This window comes from Petaurus breviceps, unplaced genomic scaffold (assembly GCF_028583685.1).
Source record: "Petaurus breviceps papuanus isolate PSGF00001 unplaced genomic scaffold, PetGlider_PUasm1.0 419, whole genome shotgun sequence".
In the NCBI taxonomy this organism is placed as follows: domain Eukaryota; kingdom Metazoa; phylum Chordata; class Mammalia; order Diprotodontia; family Petauridae; genus Petaurus; species Petaurus breviceps.
The window spans coordinates 13112873-13133450 of NW_027186324.1; the positions used below are offsets into that span (position 1 = coordinate 13112873).

The window sequence follows — 20578 nt, forward strand, 5'->3', positions numbered from 1 at the left end:
AAGCAGCTGGGCAATGGACAGTTGGGCTAGTCACCTAGGATAATGAAAGGCTTATGGCCTCAGGCAAATGCCTCATCAAGTGGGAAGATTCAATCAGAGGTCAAGGGGTTTCCCAGAGCCTGTGCCCCATCAGACAAACGTTTCTATATACTCATGTATGTTTGTATGTGTATATATACATATGTGTGTGTATATGGGGGGAGGAGTGTACTTTAAACTATCTTAATATCAGTAAGAAACTACTAGAACAATGTTGGGGAAAAGTAGAAAAATGTTTTTAAATATACTCAGGGCCAGGCTTGAGTAAGAACCCCACCCACATTTGAAAAGTGGTTTAGGAAACAGGAGGACAATGTCCTTGATAGTCTGGCTATTTCATACATGATATCGGCAGTTAACTTGCCTGAAATCCTGGATCATTTTATTAATGTTTAAAAACAAATTCCATCCATAGCAAACGATGAGTTTTCATTAGAACTTGTCATTACCATACTCTTAGAGTAAAGACTTCTTCATCACTTTCTGGCTGGGGATATAGGAAGTCAGTTGGCAGGAAGCAGAGAAGCCTAGAAAAGGAAGGATTGTGGGTGGAGGGGAGGATGTGGGGGGATGGAGGAAGGTCAAAGAGGGGAGAAAGCATGATTGACAAGAACAGCAAAGTGGTTCAGAAAAAGAGAACTGGATTTGGAAATGGAGGTCCAATCCTGTCTGTACCACTTCTACTTATATGGCCCTAGCAAGTAAATAGTCATTCTAAGCTCTAATTTCCTCATCTACAAAATGAGGGAGTTGAACTAGTTAATTATTATAAAAGACCCTGTCAACTCTCACTCAGAATCTTTGGTTATTGAGAGATTATAGACCCAATTTATTTGTTACTGCTAGTCTAACTAATAAATTTTCAGAACTGTGTCTCTCAGTTTACCTTAATTTTCAAACATAACATTACATTTCCAATTACTCTGTTAAGAAACTAAACTTCTAGGGGGCAGCCAGGTGGTGCAGTGAATTAGAGCGCCAGTCCAGTATTGGGAGACCCAGGATCAGTTCCAGCCTCAGATACTTGGCACCCACACAAAAAAATAACTGGCTGTGTAACCTTGAGCAAGTTACTAGGGGTAGTCAGGTGGCACAGTGAGTGAGAGTGCTGGCCCGGAGTCAGGAGACCCAGGATTGGTTCCAGCTTCGGTTCAGGCCTCGGATACTTAGCAACCACGCAAAATAACTGGCCGTGTAACCTTGAGCAAGTTACTTAACCCCAATTGCTTTAAAAGAAAAGAAACTAAACTTCTAATGCTTTCAATCACCTCTTTATGAATGAACAAAATAAAAAAAGAAAATATGAACAAAGCACTGGGGATATTGAAGTGCCCATCAGAAATTATACACTAAAGCCCCCTAAAACCTGCCAAAAGGGGCCCCTACCAAGGTCCCTGGAAACCACCTGATAGGCCATAATAGTGAAGGAACGTTTCACCTGTGTTGCTAGAAACATACCCCAGATACAAGTCTGTTCTTGTTAGGTACCCAAGAATTTACTAGAAATGGTACCCCACCCTTGGAACCACACTCTGTTAGCAACACCTAGGTCTATAAAAATGCATCTTACAGAAGACGCGATGCTGTCTTCCCTATTGGAGAGGCAGTCACCAGCTGGTTAATAAACACTCCTAAATTATAATTGGCTTTGCTGTCCTGTTATTTCTCGCATGTCCACTACAATATGAATAGGAAAAACAACAGTCCCTCTGAAAGCTCAAAGTCTAATTAATGGAGTGTGATAGCAAGCACAGAAGTAGTTTACACTTTGTTTCAGCTATTGAATTAACACCTTGTTTTAGTTCAAGTTTCTTTTGAGCCTTGTTTCAAGTCTGTTAAGAAACAGAACGTGTGAACCCACAACTTGTGAACCCTAGAACTCATGAACTCCTGCAACAGGAAGGGAAGAAGCTGATGACCATATATAAGGAAGAGCACAAGCTGAGAAAGCAGAACTGAGAAGAGGACTCTTGTGGTGACAGAGTCAAGAAGAAAACTTCTGGTGTCCTGGCACTCTGTTTGTCTGCCCTGTATGTGTTGATGTTTGTGATACTTTGTACAGAAGCCCTAGGACCTTACTGGAAGCCCTGAAAGAGGATTTTCTGGTCGTCTGTTCACAGAAGTCCTGGAGGAGGGTTTGGAGGTCCTGGGACTTCACTGATGATTTGTGCTGACCTCTTGGACCTTGTTTGTGGGTGTGTGTTGATTTCTATGTTGATGATTTGTGTTGAGTTCTCAGACCTTGCTGGTGGGTCTGAGCTGATCTAACAGGCAGGTAGTGAATTGATGATGGTGCTGTCAATGTGTATGAATATTATTGTGGCTCTGTCAAGTTTTGTCTTCCCAGAAACAGGAACTGTGAAGCCCTTGAGGTGAATTGGACACTGTGAACTTCAATATGAAACAGGAACTGGACAAAGAACTGGACAAGGAACTGGGAGCTGCCTGCCTTTGAACCCAGGTGACAGTTGGAACTGGAACCATGAAAGAGGAACCATGGAAGCTGAGAGCCAGCCTGGAGTCAACCTGAAAGAAGACTTTACTTGGATACTGTGTACTGACTAAGAAGATTATGATTTACTGTGACCTAGGGGTGGAGAACTTTGACCTTTTGTACTTTATGATTGAATGATTGAGTTACTGAGTGATGGATTGATTAAATAATTGTACTTTGTTCAAAACTTTGTGACCACATTGGTGAAAACTATGTGGCCATTTTAGTGATAAAGTTGTTGAGCTGTGACATGGTGAATGCTGTATTTTGATTTTCAGTGAATGTTTTTCTCTGATTTTTTGCTGAAGAAACAGAGAGTTTGCTATACTATGTAATCAGAAATTTGAGGGCTGTTCACAGCAGCCACCCTCTGGAAAGCTGTTCGTGCTTGGCTTCACATGGAGACAACACAAAAGAAAATTTAACTACAGTACAGAAAGTCCCAAAAGTCCTATCAAAAATGGGGTGAATGGCAAGACCCAGAAATCCAGTTTCATCAGTTCTCAAGTTACATCAATAGATTAAATAATGATCCTAGGGATAAAAGCATGCAGATGGTAAAGTCTTAGAGGACTTTAGGAATCCATAGAATCTAGTGGGTCTCCCTATCCCACAGTAAGGAATGGAAATAGTGAGTCCCATCTCTTCCAAGTTATGTGAGCCATCAATCAGGCTGGATGGGCTTGGGGCAACCTAGGCTAGAACAGGGTTCCCCCAGAGTTGGTATGTCTTTCCTCTACCTACCATATAGGATGGGTTCTTGGATAGCCCAAAAGTTGAGGAATGGGACAAAAGGGAAGCAACATTTACTAAGATCCCTGATGCAAATGCTAGGTTAGGGACTTTTGTACCCTACAAAGCGATCAAAGTGTTCTTGAAATTTAATTGGTCCAGGAAACTAAAGCTCTGCCATTGTAATAGCTTCCTGGTCACATAAGTGCAAAAGCTCAGGGAGCAGTCTAGGCTCCTTAATTTTGACCCACAATGTGTGAAGAGGCCACCATTATCTGACCTGTTACCCACTGTTGAACCAGACCCATCACTTAACAAATAGGAAGGTAGAAAAACTAAGCCTAGCCAACCAAATCAAGGCTACATCCTTGAAGAATTTCTTTTCCCATGCTATTGTTAATTATAAATTCTTTTGTTAAATATTAGATAGTCTGGGAGTCTTATTCTATTCCAATCTAACAACCAGATCTTCCTGAGTTAGGTCTGACCCAAAAGACTCCTGATGCAGACTGTTGGCCAAGAAATATATGAAAATGTGCCTGCCCAGCTAACTTCAACAGGGATTTCAATGGCTGTCACCAATGGCTATCACTTATGATAGGCAAGTGGAAACTAGGACTGGGTCATTTTTGGAAAGTCTTGACATCCTTTATCTCTTTTAATTTTTTGTGCAGAATTACAGGATCAAGGAAATCAGAGAATTTGGCTAAAAAGGAACTGGTAGATGATCTAGCCCTATCTCCCTCATACTACAAAAAGGGAACTGAGCCCCAGAAAAATAAAGCAATTTGTCTACCTTTAGTAAGTAGCAGAATCAGGATTGGTCTTTTGACTCCAAATCTCCTTTCTCTTTCTTCTACATCATATTAAGTACAGTCATAACAATGAAACCTGTCCCAATGGAGAGATAAGAGAACACCTGTGATGATCAGAGATCTCCAGGCCCCCATTCCTAAGGGATAATCTTATAGTTCTTTATCACATTGGTAATAGACAGAGTCAATCGTAGAAGAGTTAGTCAGAATTATTTACAATGGAAAAACCCAGTCTCAATTAGAGGATCTTAAATTCAACAAATCTAAAACGCAACTCATTATCTTTCCCCCCAAACCCTCCATTGTTGTTTGGTCATTTCACTTGTGTCCAACTCTTTGTGACCCCATTTAGGGTTTTCTTGGCAAAGATACTGGAGTGGTTTGCCATTTCCTTCTTCAGTTCATTTTACAGATGAGGAAACTGAGGCAAACAGGGTGAAGTGACTTGCTCAGGATCACACAGTTACTAAGAGTCTGAGGACAGATTTTAACTCAGATCTCCCTGATTTCAGGCCCCACACTTTATCTACTTTATCCAACTAGCTTCCCCTGCTCCTAATTTCCCTTTCCATTGCAATTATCATTATCTTTTTCAATCACCCTGGTTCATAACCTTGTTCTCAATTCTTTACTCTTCCTTTCCCTCATTTTCAATAAGTTGCCAAGTTGTATCAATTCTACCTCTACAATACTTATTGAGGGGCTGCTAGGTGGTGCAGTGAGTAGGGTGCCGGCCCTGGAGTCAGGAGGACCTGAGTTCGGATCCGGCCTCAGACACTTAACACACACACAAACAAAAACCTAGCTGTGTTACCTTGGGCAAGTTACTTAACCCCAATTGCCCTCCAAAAAATATATATATAATACCTATTGAATCTGAACCCTGTTTCCATCTATGCCACAACTATCCTAGCTCAGATATCTTTCACCTCATTCCTGGACTAGAACAATAACTTCTTATTTTGCTTCCCTGCCTTTAATGTCTACCCTTTCCATTCTGTCCTCCACATAGTCAGCTAAGTCTAGATTATAAAGCACAAATCTGAATACATCGCAGCAGTGCTCCGGCAACTCCCTCTTACATCTAAGATGAAATACAAGCATCTCTGTTTGGAGTCCAAAGCCCTGGCTACAGTCTACATTTCCAAGCAGATTATATACTACTCTGCTCTGTTGCCTCTTTTTCCCAAAAAAATTAGTCTGCCAGCTGCTCGCCCTGAATAAATCCACATTTCATTTTGGTGCCTCTGTCCCCATGCCTGGCTGGAGTGTCTGACCTCGTCCTTCAAGATTCAGCTCAAGTGCTTTCCCCTAGCCTCCTCTTCTCATTGCTAATGCCATCCTTCGAACCCCAAACAGCGTTAGTTTTACTTCATGCTTTTCACACGTACAATTCTATCATTGCATTGCAGGGGCACCAGTGCCAGTGGGTATAGATGTTCAGATTGAAAGTATTGACAGCATTTCAGAGGTTGACATGGTAAGTATCATGATTTGATATGAATTCTTTCATAGAGAAGATGAATACAGGATAACATTCAAGTTACTGGTATAGAAAACATTCATTTAAAACATTTTTTTTTACATTCCTTCACATTTTTTTTTCACATTCCTTATAAGATTTACCTAGGGGTCAATAAGCTGCCTAGTGGGTGGGGCAGTGGATAGAACACCAACCCTAGAGTCAGGAGGACCTGAGTTCAAATGCAGCCGCGTATTTGCTAGCTATGAGAACTTGGGCAAGTCACTTAATCCTGACTGTCTTGCAAAAAACAAACAAAAAAAAAAGGCCTGCCTTTATACTGTTATCCTTCTTTCTACCCACAAATATCACCAATTCCTTCCCTACACCCTTTCTTTTTCCCCCTAATTCATTCAAATGGATCATAAGATCATAGTTTTGTGCAGGAATTTTAGAAATCAGGCAGTCTAACCCTCTCATTTTACTTTCAGGATCAAAGTCCCTGAAAGCAGTCTGTCCAAAATTAGACAGGTGTTTACTTGGTGCTAGTCAGGACCAGAGCTAAGATATCCCTAGAGTCTCTGAACTCCCCATCCATTTCTTCTGTGTGGGTGTGTGCATGTGTGTGCGTGTGTGCATGTGTGGGTGCATGTATGTGTGTGCGTGTGTGTGTGTGCAGGCTTTATTTTTCCTTATTAGCTCATCCTGTTAACTGTACTATTCCAGCTTGTTTTTTTTTTATATATTTTTAAGTAATCAGGGTTAAGTAACTTGCTCAAGGTTACAAGGCCAGTTATTTCTGGGTGTGGTGCTGAGTGTCTGAGCCCGGGATTCGATCTCCAGGTCATCCCAACACTGGAGCCGGTACTCTTACTCGCTGAGCCACCTGGCCGCCCCTATTCCAGCTTGTTTATAATTATTTAAGTAACATTTTCTGCTAAAGAACAACACTACTAGCAATGAAAGGAAGTTATGGGAGATAGATAGAAAGAATGATCTAACAGAGCTCTCCAAAAATAGAATGGGCTTCTAGAAAGGTAGTGATCTCTTCATCATCAGAGGTGTTCAAGCAGAAGCTGGATCGCCATTTATCAGGGTCATTGTCAAGAGAATCTGAGTGTTAGCTAATGATTTTATCAGATGACAGAAGTTCTGAAGTTCCAAGATTCAAAATTCGCCTGACTTCTTGTTCTTTATTTATTCTGGTTTTAATGATCTTAGTCCTTAGCTACCTCTTTTATAGAGCTACTAGCTCAGCCTTTTGTCTAGCTTCTCAGAGTTTCATAGGAGCCACACGAGTTTATTGAACTGGGGTTGAGTTGGCCAGGAGTGGGGGGTTGATACCATCAGAACTGGGTTTTAATTTGATCAATTTGACAGCTCAGTCGAGAATGAATTAGATCGAGGAGAGATTTGATGCAGGGAGACCAACTAGAATGCTACAGTCATTATAGGTCCAGTCATAAGGACCTATGCCATGGTAGTTGCAGTGGAGTCAGAGGAGAAAAGGCGATGTATGTAGGCAATGTAGAGAATCGTAGAAACAAAGGTAGAAATGGCAGGACTTGACGACTAATTGGATAAGGAGGAGTGGGTGAGAAAGAAAGTGGGTGAGGAGCAGAACGTAACTACGAGATTTGGGACCTGAGTTACTGGAAAGAAACAAGCATTTATTAAATACCTACTGTGTACCAGGCACTATGCTCAGCACTTCACAGATGTTATCTCATTGGATCCTCACAACAACTTTGGGAGATAGATGTCACTGTTATGCCCCTTTTACATTTGAGAAACTAAGTTAGGTGGAGGTTAAGTGACTTGTCCAGGGTCACACACCAAGTAAGTGTGTGGAGCTGAATTTGGACTCGGGTCTTCCTAGCTCCAAGCCTGGCTCTCTATCCACTGTGCCCCTAGCTGCCAATGTCGTTTTCTTGACAGTAATAGTGAAGTTAGGAAGAGAAAAGGGCTTGGGGAGAGGAGGAGGAGGAGTTCAGTTTTGGACATGTGAGTTAAAGATGTCTGTAGGGTTTCTGGGTAAAGATGTGTAACAAGCAGTTGGAGATGTAATACTAGAGACTGGAAGAGAAGTTAAGCCTGCAAACCCCAAAGGTTCACAGGGAGTATTGGTGCCCGACTTGTGGTGGAACGTTCTGAGCTCGTGTCGGTCAGACTCCAGCAGAGCAAGACTGTTTTGGCTCTCCTTGAGTATGAAGGACAGCACCCATCCAGGCTGGACAAGTATCTGCATGTGTACATTTGCATATTAATTAGTTATGTCCATTATTACTATACTAATTCTGTACATTATAAAACAACATAAAAATACATAGTTTTGTTGTTCAGTCATTTTTCAATGTCTGACTCTTTGCGACCCTATTTGGGTTTTTCTTGTCAAAGAAACTGGAGTGATTAGCCATTTCCTTCTCCATTCATTTTACAAATGAGGAAAGTGAGGCAGATGTGGACAAGTGATTTGCCCAGAGTCACCCAGTTAAGAAATGTCTAAAGCTGGCTTGGAACTCAAGATAAGTCTTCCTGTCTCCAGTCCTGGCACTCTATCCATTGGGTCACCTAGCTGCCTAAAATAGACAGTAAAAGGGGCGAACAAAAGGTAAAATAATATTTAATCTTCAAGTCAATAAGAAGCCATTGGAGTTTATTGAGTGAGGGATTTTGGCAGCTTTGAAGAAGATTATTTGTAGGAGGGAGAAAGAAGCTAGGATCACAAATTAGGAGGCTTTTGAAATAGTCCAAGAAAGAAGAGAGAAACTCAAATAGATGAGAAGGATGGAAAAACAAGAGATGGCATGGAGATTTGAAATTAATTAGATATGTCTGTAATAAGCCAGAGCAGGGAATATTTTTGCCAGTTATTTCAAGTGCCAGGGTTGAGGTTAGATTATAGTTGTCTTGAGAGGCCAACAACCCAGAGGCCAGTGGTAGAAGGATGAAGGGTAGAGTAGCGTTAAGCACTAGTAACTGAAGAGTGACATAATTGTGTTGGAGACAAGACTACGTTGGGCTATTGCATAGAGGGTGTCATGCCACCCATCCTCTCACACTCCAACTGCTTGATAAAGGACCATGAGAGGTAATACCATGGCCCCCACTTTGAAGATAACTGACATAGAGTACTTGGATTTTCATTTTTTTCCCTGCTACTGTTCTAGTAATTTGATAAAATCCTTTCATGGCTTTCTATGTCCCATTTTGCACCACTTAGTCTATGCTTCTTATTAAAGGAGTGTTTATAAATTTTAATTTCAATTTCCTTTCCTCTTTTTTCTTTCTTTTCTCCCATCCAATTCAATTCAATTCACATTTAATGCCTGCTATACACAAAAGCACTCTTCTAGATTTAAAAAGACAAAGATAAGTGCTTAGCACAGTGCCTGCCCCATATAAAAAGGTACCATATAAACACTAGCTATTATATATATATATATAAAACAGACCTTGCCTCCAAGGAATTTTCAATTTAACAGGGAAGAATAATTACACATACATAAGTGCAACTTAGAAAGAGCTTAAGATACAGCTAGAGTAAGATAAGCATAAAAAATGTGAGGAGTTTTGCTAGTATGAAAAATGGGAGAGAGGAGAGAAAATAGAATAATAAAATAGAGAAAAAGAGATAAAGAGGAAGACAGATATAGACAGAGGCAGTGACAGAGATGGAAAGATAGAGAAAATATGGCACCTTGGTTGAGCCTGCCGGAAAGATTTCAACAATTAGAAAGATGTGTATGGTAGTACATCTCATGCCCTAGAGAAGATTCATTACACAGCACCTGACAGGAAGTAGGTACTTACCAAATGGTAGCTGACTGACTGGAGGAAGGACAATTATAGGGGATGACTGGGTAATTAGTGGTCTAATTGGACTGAAACAGAGAGCACATGAAGTTGAGGAAAATAAAATAAGGGTGGAGAGATATGTTGTGGTCAGATGAGACAGGGATAGAGTTAAGAGTTTGCATTTTATCCTATGAGTCACTGAAGGTTTTTGAGTATGGTAAAGCCTGTGTATTTGTAAGATGACTGAGATTTTGAGACTCGACAATTGACCAGATGCATGACGGTGCTATCAACACATAGTCCCTCCTACAGACTTCCATAGATCAGTGCGCTGACTCCCTGGAAGAGGGAATGTCTAGGATTTGGTAAAGAAGAGATGAACCCTTGGGTAGCAGGAAATTTGGGGTACATGAGGCTGGTAGGTACTGCTCAGGTCAGGAAACAGAACAGAAGCTATTTAATGGAGCAAAAATCAATGATCAGGCTCTCTCTGGCATCACCAGTGTCATCACCCTTTAACAGACACACAGTGGAACTGCTACAAGTCACTTGGGGAAAGGATTCCAACTGGGGAAGCTTACAGACTGTGGAGCACAGCAGCCAAGGGTAGCATCTTTCTCCTTTCCACATAAAGGGGGCTAGGAAAATCTAGCTATGGCCTATTTGCTATTCACTCCTGCTATTGGTATTCTATAAGCCTGATTCTCTTATAATACATTTGCCAGTTGTCAGTAGGAGCGTCCTTACTTGAGATCATAATATGCATGCTTGAAGGACAAGTCAGAGAGCTTGAAAATTTCACTCCCTTTGCCAGGACTCTGCAATTCTAGGATGGGAAGTTAAGAGATAAATGAGTCACAGTTTAGTTGTATGAATGATTCTATAACTCCCCCAAACAAAAACGTGGATTCCAGGCTCACATGGATTTTTCCCATAGAAGAATGAGCCATTGGAGCAAGGTGCCCCTAAGGGCATAAGGGCAGATCCCTGAGGCTAAGCTCCCCTAGATGGTCATGGGAAGTGAGGGATTGACAGACCCATGTGATCACGGCACTACAAAATGTTGCAGACAGAAACAGGGAAGCTAGGAGATTGTGCAGGTTTGGGGCATAAGATATGTTTACATTTTCAGACGGGGTAAGGGGGGGTGGAAAAATTGGACAAGGGGACAGTCTGTTTTTTCAAAAAAAGAAACTGAATAATGAGGCCAAGTCCCAGTTGGGCACTATTATCAATAGATAATAGAGAAGTAATATCTGATACAATGAGAAATAATAGATGGTAGTGACAGAATGTATAGCTAAGTTGGAAAGAACAATTAAATGTTAAAAAGGTAAGATAAAATGATGCATGTCTCCAGCTGAATGTTCCATTGGCACCTCAAACCTTCAATACTTCAGGGAGCCATGACTTTACCCCTGTGGGCACTTGCTTTTCTGACACAGATCATAACCCCTTTATTACTTGTGAGACAGTCTTTTTGAGTTGCTGTGGTCAAAATAAAAAATAAATCACCCCAAAGTCAACCTGGTGACAGGTCTCTCTGAATTTAGCAAGGGTAGTCCTTAATGGACAAAGTTAGACATAATTTTTATTATTTATTAAAAGTACTCGTGTCCCAGTTATGTATGTTAATTCTAGTAATTAATTCTATTAATTTTCTGTCTTGGAAGGTATACAGTGGACTCTGTTCTACCTTAAGCCCTGTCATATCACTAGCCAGATGTTACGTCGTATAGTAGAGAGAAAGTTGGCCCAGGAGTCAGGAGGACATGAGTTCAAATCCCACCTAAAACTCTTATTAGTTGTGTATAACTGTGGGCATCATAACTCATCTGTAAAATGAAGATAATAAAGCCACCAAGGTTGGAGTAAGGGATTAAACAAGATATTTGTTTGCAAATCTGAAAATGCTAACCATTATTGTTATTAATCATTCCTATAGCTATGCCCCCATTTTCATAGCCTCTGACGTTTTTCAGAGGTTTCATTGGGCACTATGAAAAGAGTGCTAGGTAGAAGGTGAAGGTGTCCTCCAAGACCAGCATGGCTCAGCTTTAGGCCTCTAAGTTTGGGACAAGGCACAGTGACTACAGAAATAGTCTGTCCTAGGCCCAGCAACAGAGGAGTTAGCAGAAAGAGAAGCTATTACATCGGCACCTGGTCTGAAAGGATGGAGAATGAATGGCGAACGGAGGCGTTTTATTTTTGGCAAGTTTAAAATGAGAAGTAGATGTTAATTACAATGAAATGGGCTCAGGATGTGTTCAAGGGGTGATAGAGTGATATTGCTAGTTAAGGAAATAATCATGGAAATTTGTAGTAGTTATAAGGGGTCTCATATCAGGTGCTCATCTAATCTAATTATCTCATTTTCCATATAAAGAAGATGAGGGCTAGAAAGAACATGTGACTCCTCAGGACAACACAGTTAATAACAGAGTTCAGACACAAGTCTAGGGTTTGAACTTTGAATTTGTCCACTGCCATGGCTAATCTTGCTGAGAAATGTCCTAGTATTCAATTAGATTCAATTCAACAAGCATTTATTAAGTACTTATTACGTACTACTCACTGTTCTTGGCATGTGACAAAGGCAAAAATGAAATAATATTGGCCCTCAAGGAATTACTGATGTGATTGGCATCACACCATTCTAATAATGGGGAAGGAGAAATAATAAACATGTCTATAGTGCCTACTATGTGCCGGGCATTGTGTTAAGGGCTTTACAAATACAGTTCATTTAAACCTCACAAAAATCCTGGGAGGTACATGCTGATATTACCCCATTTTATAGTTGAGAAAACTGAGGCATAGATTAAACCCAGGGTAGAACAGATAAGTAAGTGTTAGAAGTCAGATTTGAACTCAAGTCTTCCTGACTCCAGGTCTGGTATTCTATGATTCTATCCACTGTGCCATCTAGCTGCCCTGACATTACCACCTAGCAGTCTACTAGACTGCTATATAGATTTTTTATATATAGATTTATATATATATATGTGTGTGTGTGTGTGTGTATACATATATATATTAAGAACAGGATAGATTTAACTAATTTAATTTATATTTAATTTAGATAGTTGATTTAACTATTTTGATTTAGGTGTCACATTGCCTAGGGAGCAAAAGTTTAGTCAAAATGACCACTAAAATGCATGTGGTCTCTTGTATGTAGTCTTTTACACTCACACCTAATAAGGCACATATACACTGACAAAATACAGTAAGGTGAAAGTACTATCTAATTCAGTAAAGTGAGAATAGTGATGAGAATTTATGGATGGTGATATCCCCTAGAATTTTTTCTAGTCCAATCAAATAAGCATTTGCTAAGAACCTACTATAAAAACTGTATTAGGTTCAGGGAATAATAAGACAAAAGACAAAATCAAAATCCTCTGCTCGTGTTCAAAAACCATCATCACATACCTCCTTCCTACCGTTAGATTATTCTTACAGCTTAATCCCTGCCATATTCCTCTTTGATTCAGTAACATTTGCCTTTTTGCTGTTCTCCAAACAAGACACACTGTCTCTTGGCTCCTGGTCCTTTCTGTGGCTGTCTCCCATCCCCAGAATGCTCTCCTTTCACCTCTCTACCTATTGACTTCCTTTAAATTCCAACTCAGATCTTATCTTCTATAGGAATCCTTTCCCAAGCTTTCTCAATTCTCATACCTTCCCTCTCTTGATCATTTCCTGTTTATCTAGTATTGTTTGTTTGTATATATTCATTTGCTTGTTGTATCGCTCATTAGATTGTGAGCTCCTTGAGAGTGGGAACTGGCTTTTGCCTCTTTTTGTGTCCCGAGCACTTACCACAGTGCCTGGCACATAGTGGGTGCCTACTAAATACGTACTGACTAATTGACTAAAACTGTTCCTGTGCTTTCAAGTTTACACTCTACTGGGAGGATACAACGTATGAAGACAAGTAAATCCATGATAACTCTGCACAATCATTGTAATTTATTAAGTATTAGGAGATGTCAGGAAATGGTCCCCAGAGGGGATTAGACAGGCACGAGGTGAGTCTAGAAGGAAGCTAGGAATTTTAAGAGAAGGAGAAATGAAGAGCAAATGCATTCTGGGCATGGCAGGCAGGTAGAGAGGGGACTGAGTGCTCAAAAGCGTGAAGGCAGGATATGGCATGCTAAGTTGTCTGGAACAATGAAAGCAGTAAGCCTGGAAAGATAGATCATGAAGGTCTTTAACTACTAATCTGGGGTTATTTTCTCTGATAGTCATTCAACCAGCATTTATGGTACTGTGCTAAGCATGGGGAAAGAAAGGCAAAGGACGGTCCCTGCTCTCCAGAAGCATACAGTACCATTTGGGAGCCAACATGCAAACAACTCTAGAAACAAGCTGTACACGGGGTGAATTGAAAATAACCAACGGAGGGGAGGCATCTGTTTGCCTCAGTTTCCTCATCTGTAAAACAAGCTCCAGTATCCACAGAAAGACCAACTGAAACAAATCAACAGCAACAATAAATGGGCCAGGCACTGTGCCAAGCACTTTAAAATTATTATCTCATTTGATCCTCACAACAGTCCTGGGATATAGATACTATTATTATTCTCATTTTGCAGTTGAGGAAACTGAGTAAACAGAGGCTTAGTGACTTGCCTAGGGTCACACAGCTCTTTCTGATTCAGTCCTGGTGCTCTAGGTACTGTGCCGCCTAACTGCCTCGAGAAGACTGGAAAGGTGGCGGGAGGCAGGTTTCAAAAGGCTTTGAATGTCAATCAGAAAATTACATATTTGATTCTAGAAGTGATAGGAAACCACTGGAGTTTATTAAGTAGGAAGGTGATGTGGTCAAAGATGCATTTTAGGAGGATCTTGACAGCTAAGTAGAGGGTGGACGGCAGTCAGTAGGGACTTGTAGCAGGGAAATAGGTTACTGTGGTATTCCAGGAGTGAGATGGCGAGGGTCTGCACTAGAGCAGTAGTAGTATCAGAGGAGAGAAGGGCTTATACATGAGAGACATCATGAAGGTAAAATTGCCCGGCCTTGGCCCCAGGTTGGAGAGGAGAAGTGAGAAGGAGTGAGGAGCTGAGGGTGACAACTACGTTAAGAGCCCAGGTTACTGAGATCTTGGTAGTGTCCTCAACAGCAACAAGGAAGTTAGGAAGAAGAGAAGGTTTGGGGAGGCTGGGGAGAACGAGTTCAGTTTTGGAGCTCAAAATGTCCTTGGAACATTCAGTATAGGCCATTGGAAATGGGAGACTAGAAGCCAAAAGAGAAGATAAGATTTAAGAATCATCAGCACAGAGATGATAATTGAATCCATGGGAGCTAATGAAATCACCAAGAATAAGAATATATAGAAAGAAGAGAAGATGGGTCAGAACAAAACCTTGTAGGGCACCTTCAATTAGCAAATGTAACTTAGATGAGATCCAGGAAAGGACATTGAGAAGAAGAAGAGAGAGTAGGATCATTTTTTTTTTAATCTAGAGAAGAGAATATAAAATAGAAGAGGGAGATTGACAGTGTCGAGAGCTTCAGAGAGGTCAAGAAGGAAGAGGACTGATATTTGGGAACTAAGAAATTGTTAGTAAAAAAGGAAGAGATGAGAATGAGGGATTCACTGGGTGGAGAGGGAAGTGAAAAGAAGAATGAGGAAAATTCTCTCACAAAAAAAGAGGCACTCAAGGAAGAGCTTCCACAGTGGAGGAGAAAAGGGAGAGAGAGTGGTGGGCAATGCCTATCCTTCACTCTTCATTAGAATTGATTCCAAGAAGGAAGAACACATATACACACCCAGCTGGGTATAGAAATCTGTCTTACCCAACAGGGAAGTAGGAGGGGAAGAATAACATGTGGAGGTGGAGGGGGAAGGTGATAAAAGGGAGGAAGGTAGCAGTCAGGAACAAAACAGACTCTTGAGGAGGAGCAGGATAAAAGAGAAAGAGAAGGATAAACAGAAGAAAATAGGATGGAAGGAAATACAGAATTAGTGATCATAACTGTGAATGTGAATGGGATGAACTCACCCATAAACCAGAAAAGGATAGTGTATCAGCAAGCACCCCAGTGTCCCCAGTGTGGCTGCCAACACAGGCTCTTAGATCTGCTTTGTTAAAGGAAAGCAACTCAAAATGGGTTAACAAGCTTACTTTAATCAGTCAAATATGTATCGTTTACCTAGTTCAGGGGAAAAAGGTCAGCACCCCGAACTTCAGAGTATACAGACAGAATTATCAAGACAGAGAAACAGATCAAGTAGACAGGTTTCCAAACTGTCCAACCATTACATCCATACCAAATCAACATCTGGGTTTTTCAAAGCCGGGGGACTCTCAACAACAGCTTCCCAGAGTCTCATCTGATCAAATCGCAGAACACTTCTCAAAGTGAGCCCCAAAGCAAAGCCTCACATCAGGGATTATATAGCCTTCTCCTGGGTCAGAGAATGTAACCACCCTCTTGACCCACTGTCCAATCACAGAGCATCAAGGTGTGGGCATTCCTGAAAACCAAGCCTCCTGCCGCAGGCTCCATGTGACCTCATTCAGCCTATTAGGAGGAAAAGTATATTTTCAAATCAAGGAAGGTTCTCAGAGTCTCTTAAGCCTATCGAAGGGCCTAAGGGCAGGGAAGATCTTTAAATTTGCATTTCCATTACAGATGAGAGAATGGATTGGAAACCAGCATCCAACAATATGTTGTTTACAACAGACATACTTGAAACAGAAAGACATACACACAGAATTAAAATGAGGGATTGGAGCAGAATATATTATGCTTCAGCTGAAGTAAAAAAAAAGTTAGGATAACAAGCATGATGTCAGACAAAGCAAAAACAAAAAAAGAAGAACTTAATTAAAAGAGATATTTGAGGGAAACTACATTTTGATAAAAGGTACCATAAACAATGAAATATTGCAAAAAGCTACCAAAAGTTCTTACAAGTTTTTCTAATAAACATCTCATTTATCAAATATGTAGGGAACTGAACCAAATTTATTAAAATTAGAGCCATTCCCCAAATGATAAATGGTCAAGGGATATGAATAGATGGTGTTCAAAATTATCTCTAGTAACATGAAAAAAAATGCTCTAAATTACTATTGATTAGAGAAAGGCAAACTAAAACACCTTATATCTATCAGAAATGATAAATGCTGAAGGGAATGTGGTAAATAGCACTAATGAACTGTTGGTGGAGTTGTAAACTGGTCCAACCATTTTGGAGAACAATTTGTAACTATGCTCAAAGGGCTATGAAACTGTACATACACTTTGACCTAACAATACCACTGTTATATGTGTGTATGTGTGTGTGCATGTGTGTGTATATACATACACACAAATATATACTGAAGAAATCACAGAATAAGGAAAAGGACCTATATGTACCCCAAGAAGGGACCTATATGTACAAAACTATAGCAGCTCTTTTTGTGGTGGCAAAGAATTAGAAAATTGAGGGGATGGCCATCAATTGAGGAATGTGAACAAGTTGTACTATATGATTGGGATGGAATACTATTTTGCTATAAGAAACAATGAGAGGGATGATTTCAGAAAAAAAAAAAAACTGAGTTCTACATAAACTGATGCAAAGTAAAGTGAGCAGAACCAGTAACATCAATATTGTGATGATGATCAACTGTGAAAGACTTAGATATGCTGCTTAATACAATGATCGAAAACAATATAGAACACATGATGAAAACTGCTCTCCACCTCCAGAGAGAGAACTGATGAATTCTGAATAAATCAAAATATAATTTTCTCACTTTTATTTTCTTGCTTTTTTTTGTCATGGCTAACAGAAATGTTTTGCATGATTTCATATGTCATATTGCTTGTCTTCTCAGTGGGTAGGAATCAGACTGAAGAGATGGAGAGAATTTAGAACTAAAAAAGAAATTTAATGTTAAAATAAATATTTTTTTAAGAAATACAGATTGTTACTAACTTTGGAGAGAGCAGTTTTCATTAAAAGATAACTTTGGAAACCAAACTGGAATATTTCAAGAGAGAATGAGAGGAAAGGAAGTGGAAGCATCAATTATAAACAGCCTTGTCAAGGCATTTAGCCACAAAAGAGAGAAGAGAAATGGAATGATAGATAGTGGAGACTGGATAGGATCAAGTGAGCATATTTTGAGAATGGGGGAAATATGGGTGTGTTTATGGGCAGTTGTTGTTTGTTTTTGACTTGCCTATCAATGAAAACCAGAGTGATTTGGGTTTAAGGAATGGTACTTAGGAAAGAAATCTAGCCCATAAACCCCAAGATATCTTTCTAGGTTTCAGCAATCAAATTTACATTCCTTTGGACAGACCACTCGCAGGTAAGGGTATGATACCCTATATGGACAAAGGGAAGGGAAAGGAATGAAGGAAGGAAGAGAAAGGAAGGAAGGAAGGAAGGAAGGAAGGAAGGAAGGAAGGAAGGAAGGGAGGGAGGGAGGTAGAGTGGTAAGATACAGACCAGGGCAACTGGGGATGACCCAGTGAAAGGCAGTAGAGAAGCAGTAGATGTTCAGAGAATGGCAGGTCCTACCACTACTCACAGAGGTAGTTGTCTGTCCTTCATTCTCAGAGAGGACCATGACATCCAGAAGGTGATGCAGTGACTTGCAAGTGAATTGGATTTAAGTGAGGGAGGGCTGTGCAAAGTCACCAGCCTCACTCTCTCCTCCAGAGTCATCTGGGTTGAGTGGTCAGATACAGAACAGGCCAACTGGAGATGACCCTCTTAAAGGCAGTAGAGAAGCAGTAGATGTTCAGAGAATGAAGAAAAGTGAGAGAGTGCAGATGATAGAGGAGGCAATCTGCTGAGAAGAAAGGATGGAATGAGATCACTTGTGCATTTTGAGCTATCTGCCTTAGCCATTAGAAGGGCCACCTCTTCATGTGAGACAGCAGGGAAAATGGCAAAAGGCATCTGGATGGTGTGAGAATGAGGAGGAATGGACAAGGAGCTCTCAGCAAATGACCTCGATTTTTTCAGTGAAAGTTAAGAAAAGGTTCTCTCTGAGAGGGTGGGGGAATGGGAAGCCATACCTGAGGAGGTATAAAAAGGTTTGGGAAAGCCTCCTGGGTTAGTGGGACAATAAGTAAATTTGTTATTCAGTTGCTCAGTCATGTCTAATTCTTTGTGACCCCGTGAACAATAGCTCATCAGAGCTGTGAATGGAGTTTTCTTATCAAAGATTCTGGAGTGGTTTGCCATTTCCTTCTCCAGTGGATGGTGGAAAACAGAGGTTAAGTGACTTGCCCAGGGTCACACAGCTTAATGGGTGTCTGAAGTCAAATTTAAATTCAGGTCTTCCTGACTCAAGGCCCAGCACACTATCCACTGGACCACCTAGCTGCCTCCAATAAGTAAATTAAGGATGTATTAACTGGATTAACTGGAAACAATAGGGGCCCAGCTGAGGTCAATAAGGTTTTCCTAAATAAAAGAGTGGCACGATCAGATTTGTGCTTTAGGAAGATGATTCTGGCAAAAGGCTTTTCATGGAAAATCTCTAAAGAGGTGTGGTACCTGGGATGGGATACTCCTCACCCTGGTGCTAAGGGATCATCTAAGAGATTCCTTCTGGTTGTGACTTTCTTTTATCTCTTGCCTAGGACTTTACAATGACCTTTTACCTCAGACATTACTGGAAAGATGAACGGCTCTCCTTTCCTAGTACAAGAAACAAAAGCATGACCTTTGATGGTAGATTAATCCAAAAGATTTGGGTGCCTGATGTATTTTTTGTGCATTCCAAAAGATCCTTCATCCATGATACAACCTTAGAGAACATCATGCTTCGAGTGTACCCTGATGGCAATGTCCTCTTCAGTCTCCGGTAAGAATAAAGCTTTCTCGTCCTTGACATCAAAAATGCTTTTCTTTTCCTATACTCTCTTTTGGACTAAAGCGAATCAGGAGTGTGTCTGACTTCCTGAATATAAACTAGAAGTTCCAAACAGCTGGTTTGCTCATTGAATTACGTTGGGGCAGGAGCTGGGGAATGTTCTAAGTTTCCTTACACCAAGCATCATAAGTACAAGCCTCTTAATTGTAGAGAAAGACTTGGTAAAGACTTTGTAACTTCAGCTTCATCTAACCCGCTTTCCTATGAGATCCATGCTAAATAGTTACTCGGGATTGCTTTACTTTACTCATTTTTTCTCAATTCTTTTCCTATATTTAAAATTTACTGCACTTAAGTACGCAGCAGACTTCAATAAGGTAAGAAGTCTCTTTGACAACAGCAAGAAAGAAGTCAAATCTACATAAGCATCATTAATGATTTATTCATGCTGATATAGATACATTGTACATATATATATATCATAAAAAGATTTTACTTTTTTATTCTACTTGAGAATAAGAATTAGGCATGGAAGGGAACAGAGGCAACAGAAGGGAGATATCACCCAAAGGCAAAGTATCATTTACTCAACTTTTCTCAGAAGCAAAATATCTAATATTCAATAAAAATTCTATTCTGTTTCATCAGTTGATGACTCATATAAGATGTGGCACAAAATACATTTATCAAGAATGGTATGAGCACAACAGAAACAGAGCCTGTCACATAAAGAGAATGAGAAATAACATGCAAATGAAGTTGTACATTGATTCCCTTAAGATGGAGAGGAAGGCATCAGGGTGTTCGGTAGAATCTCTGGAACACTGGGGTAGTCAAGAATAGCACAAAACGATAAAATTGCAATTTGCATCTGTAGAAAGAGTTTCTACACTGATGAGGAACAGATGCATCAAGAGATCAATGCATTAAGCAACTAGCGGTACCATTGGTCATGGCTACATCAAAATGAAACATGAGTAAAAGATTAAAAATAATGCCTTGAGTCACAAGACTAGCCTTTTCAAAACCCCTTGTATTCATAAAAGGGCAGAAGTTAGGTGGCACAGTGGATAGATTGTTGGGCATGGAATCAGAAAAGTTCTTCCTGAGTTCAAATCTGGCCTGAGATATTTACTAGCAGTATGACCCTGGGCAAGTCACTTAACTCTGCCTCAGTTTCCTCATCTGTAAAATGAACTGGAGAAGGAAATGGAAATCTTTGCCAAGAAAACCCCAAATGCCTAAGTGGACAAGTCATAGTGAGTTGCCCTAACAACATTTTGGCCATGTCTAAATTTACTATGGTCTATACTATACTATATACAATATACAATATACTATACTATATGGCATAGATGTAGGCTACACTTACACAAAAAGTTTGCCTACTCAAGGACT

The 20578-nt window shown here is 40.3% G+C and overlaps 1 protein-coding gene across 1 annotated transcript in view; it reads left to right on the forward strand.

Annotated features, from left to right (window-relative positions):
* GABRR3 (gamma-aminobutyric acid type A receptor subunit rho3) overlaps nt 1-20578 on the forward strand; it is a 78670-nt gene that overhangs the window by 25164 nt on the left and 32928 nt on the right. The window contains exons 4-5 of the mRNA XM_069100503.1: nt 5493-5560; nt 18948-19171. Of these exons, the coding sequence (XP_068956604.1) occupies nt 5493-5560; nt 18948-19171 (292 nt within the window). The remainder of the gene's footprint in view (nt 1-5492; nt 5561-18947; nt 19172-20578) is intronic.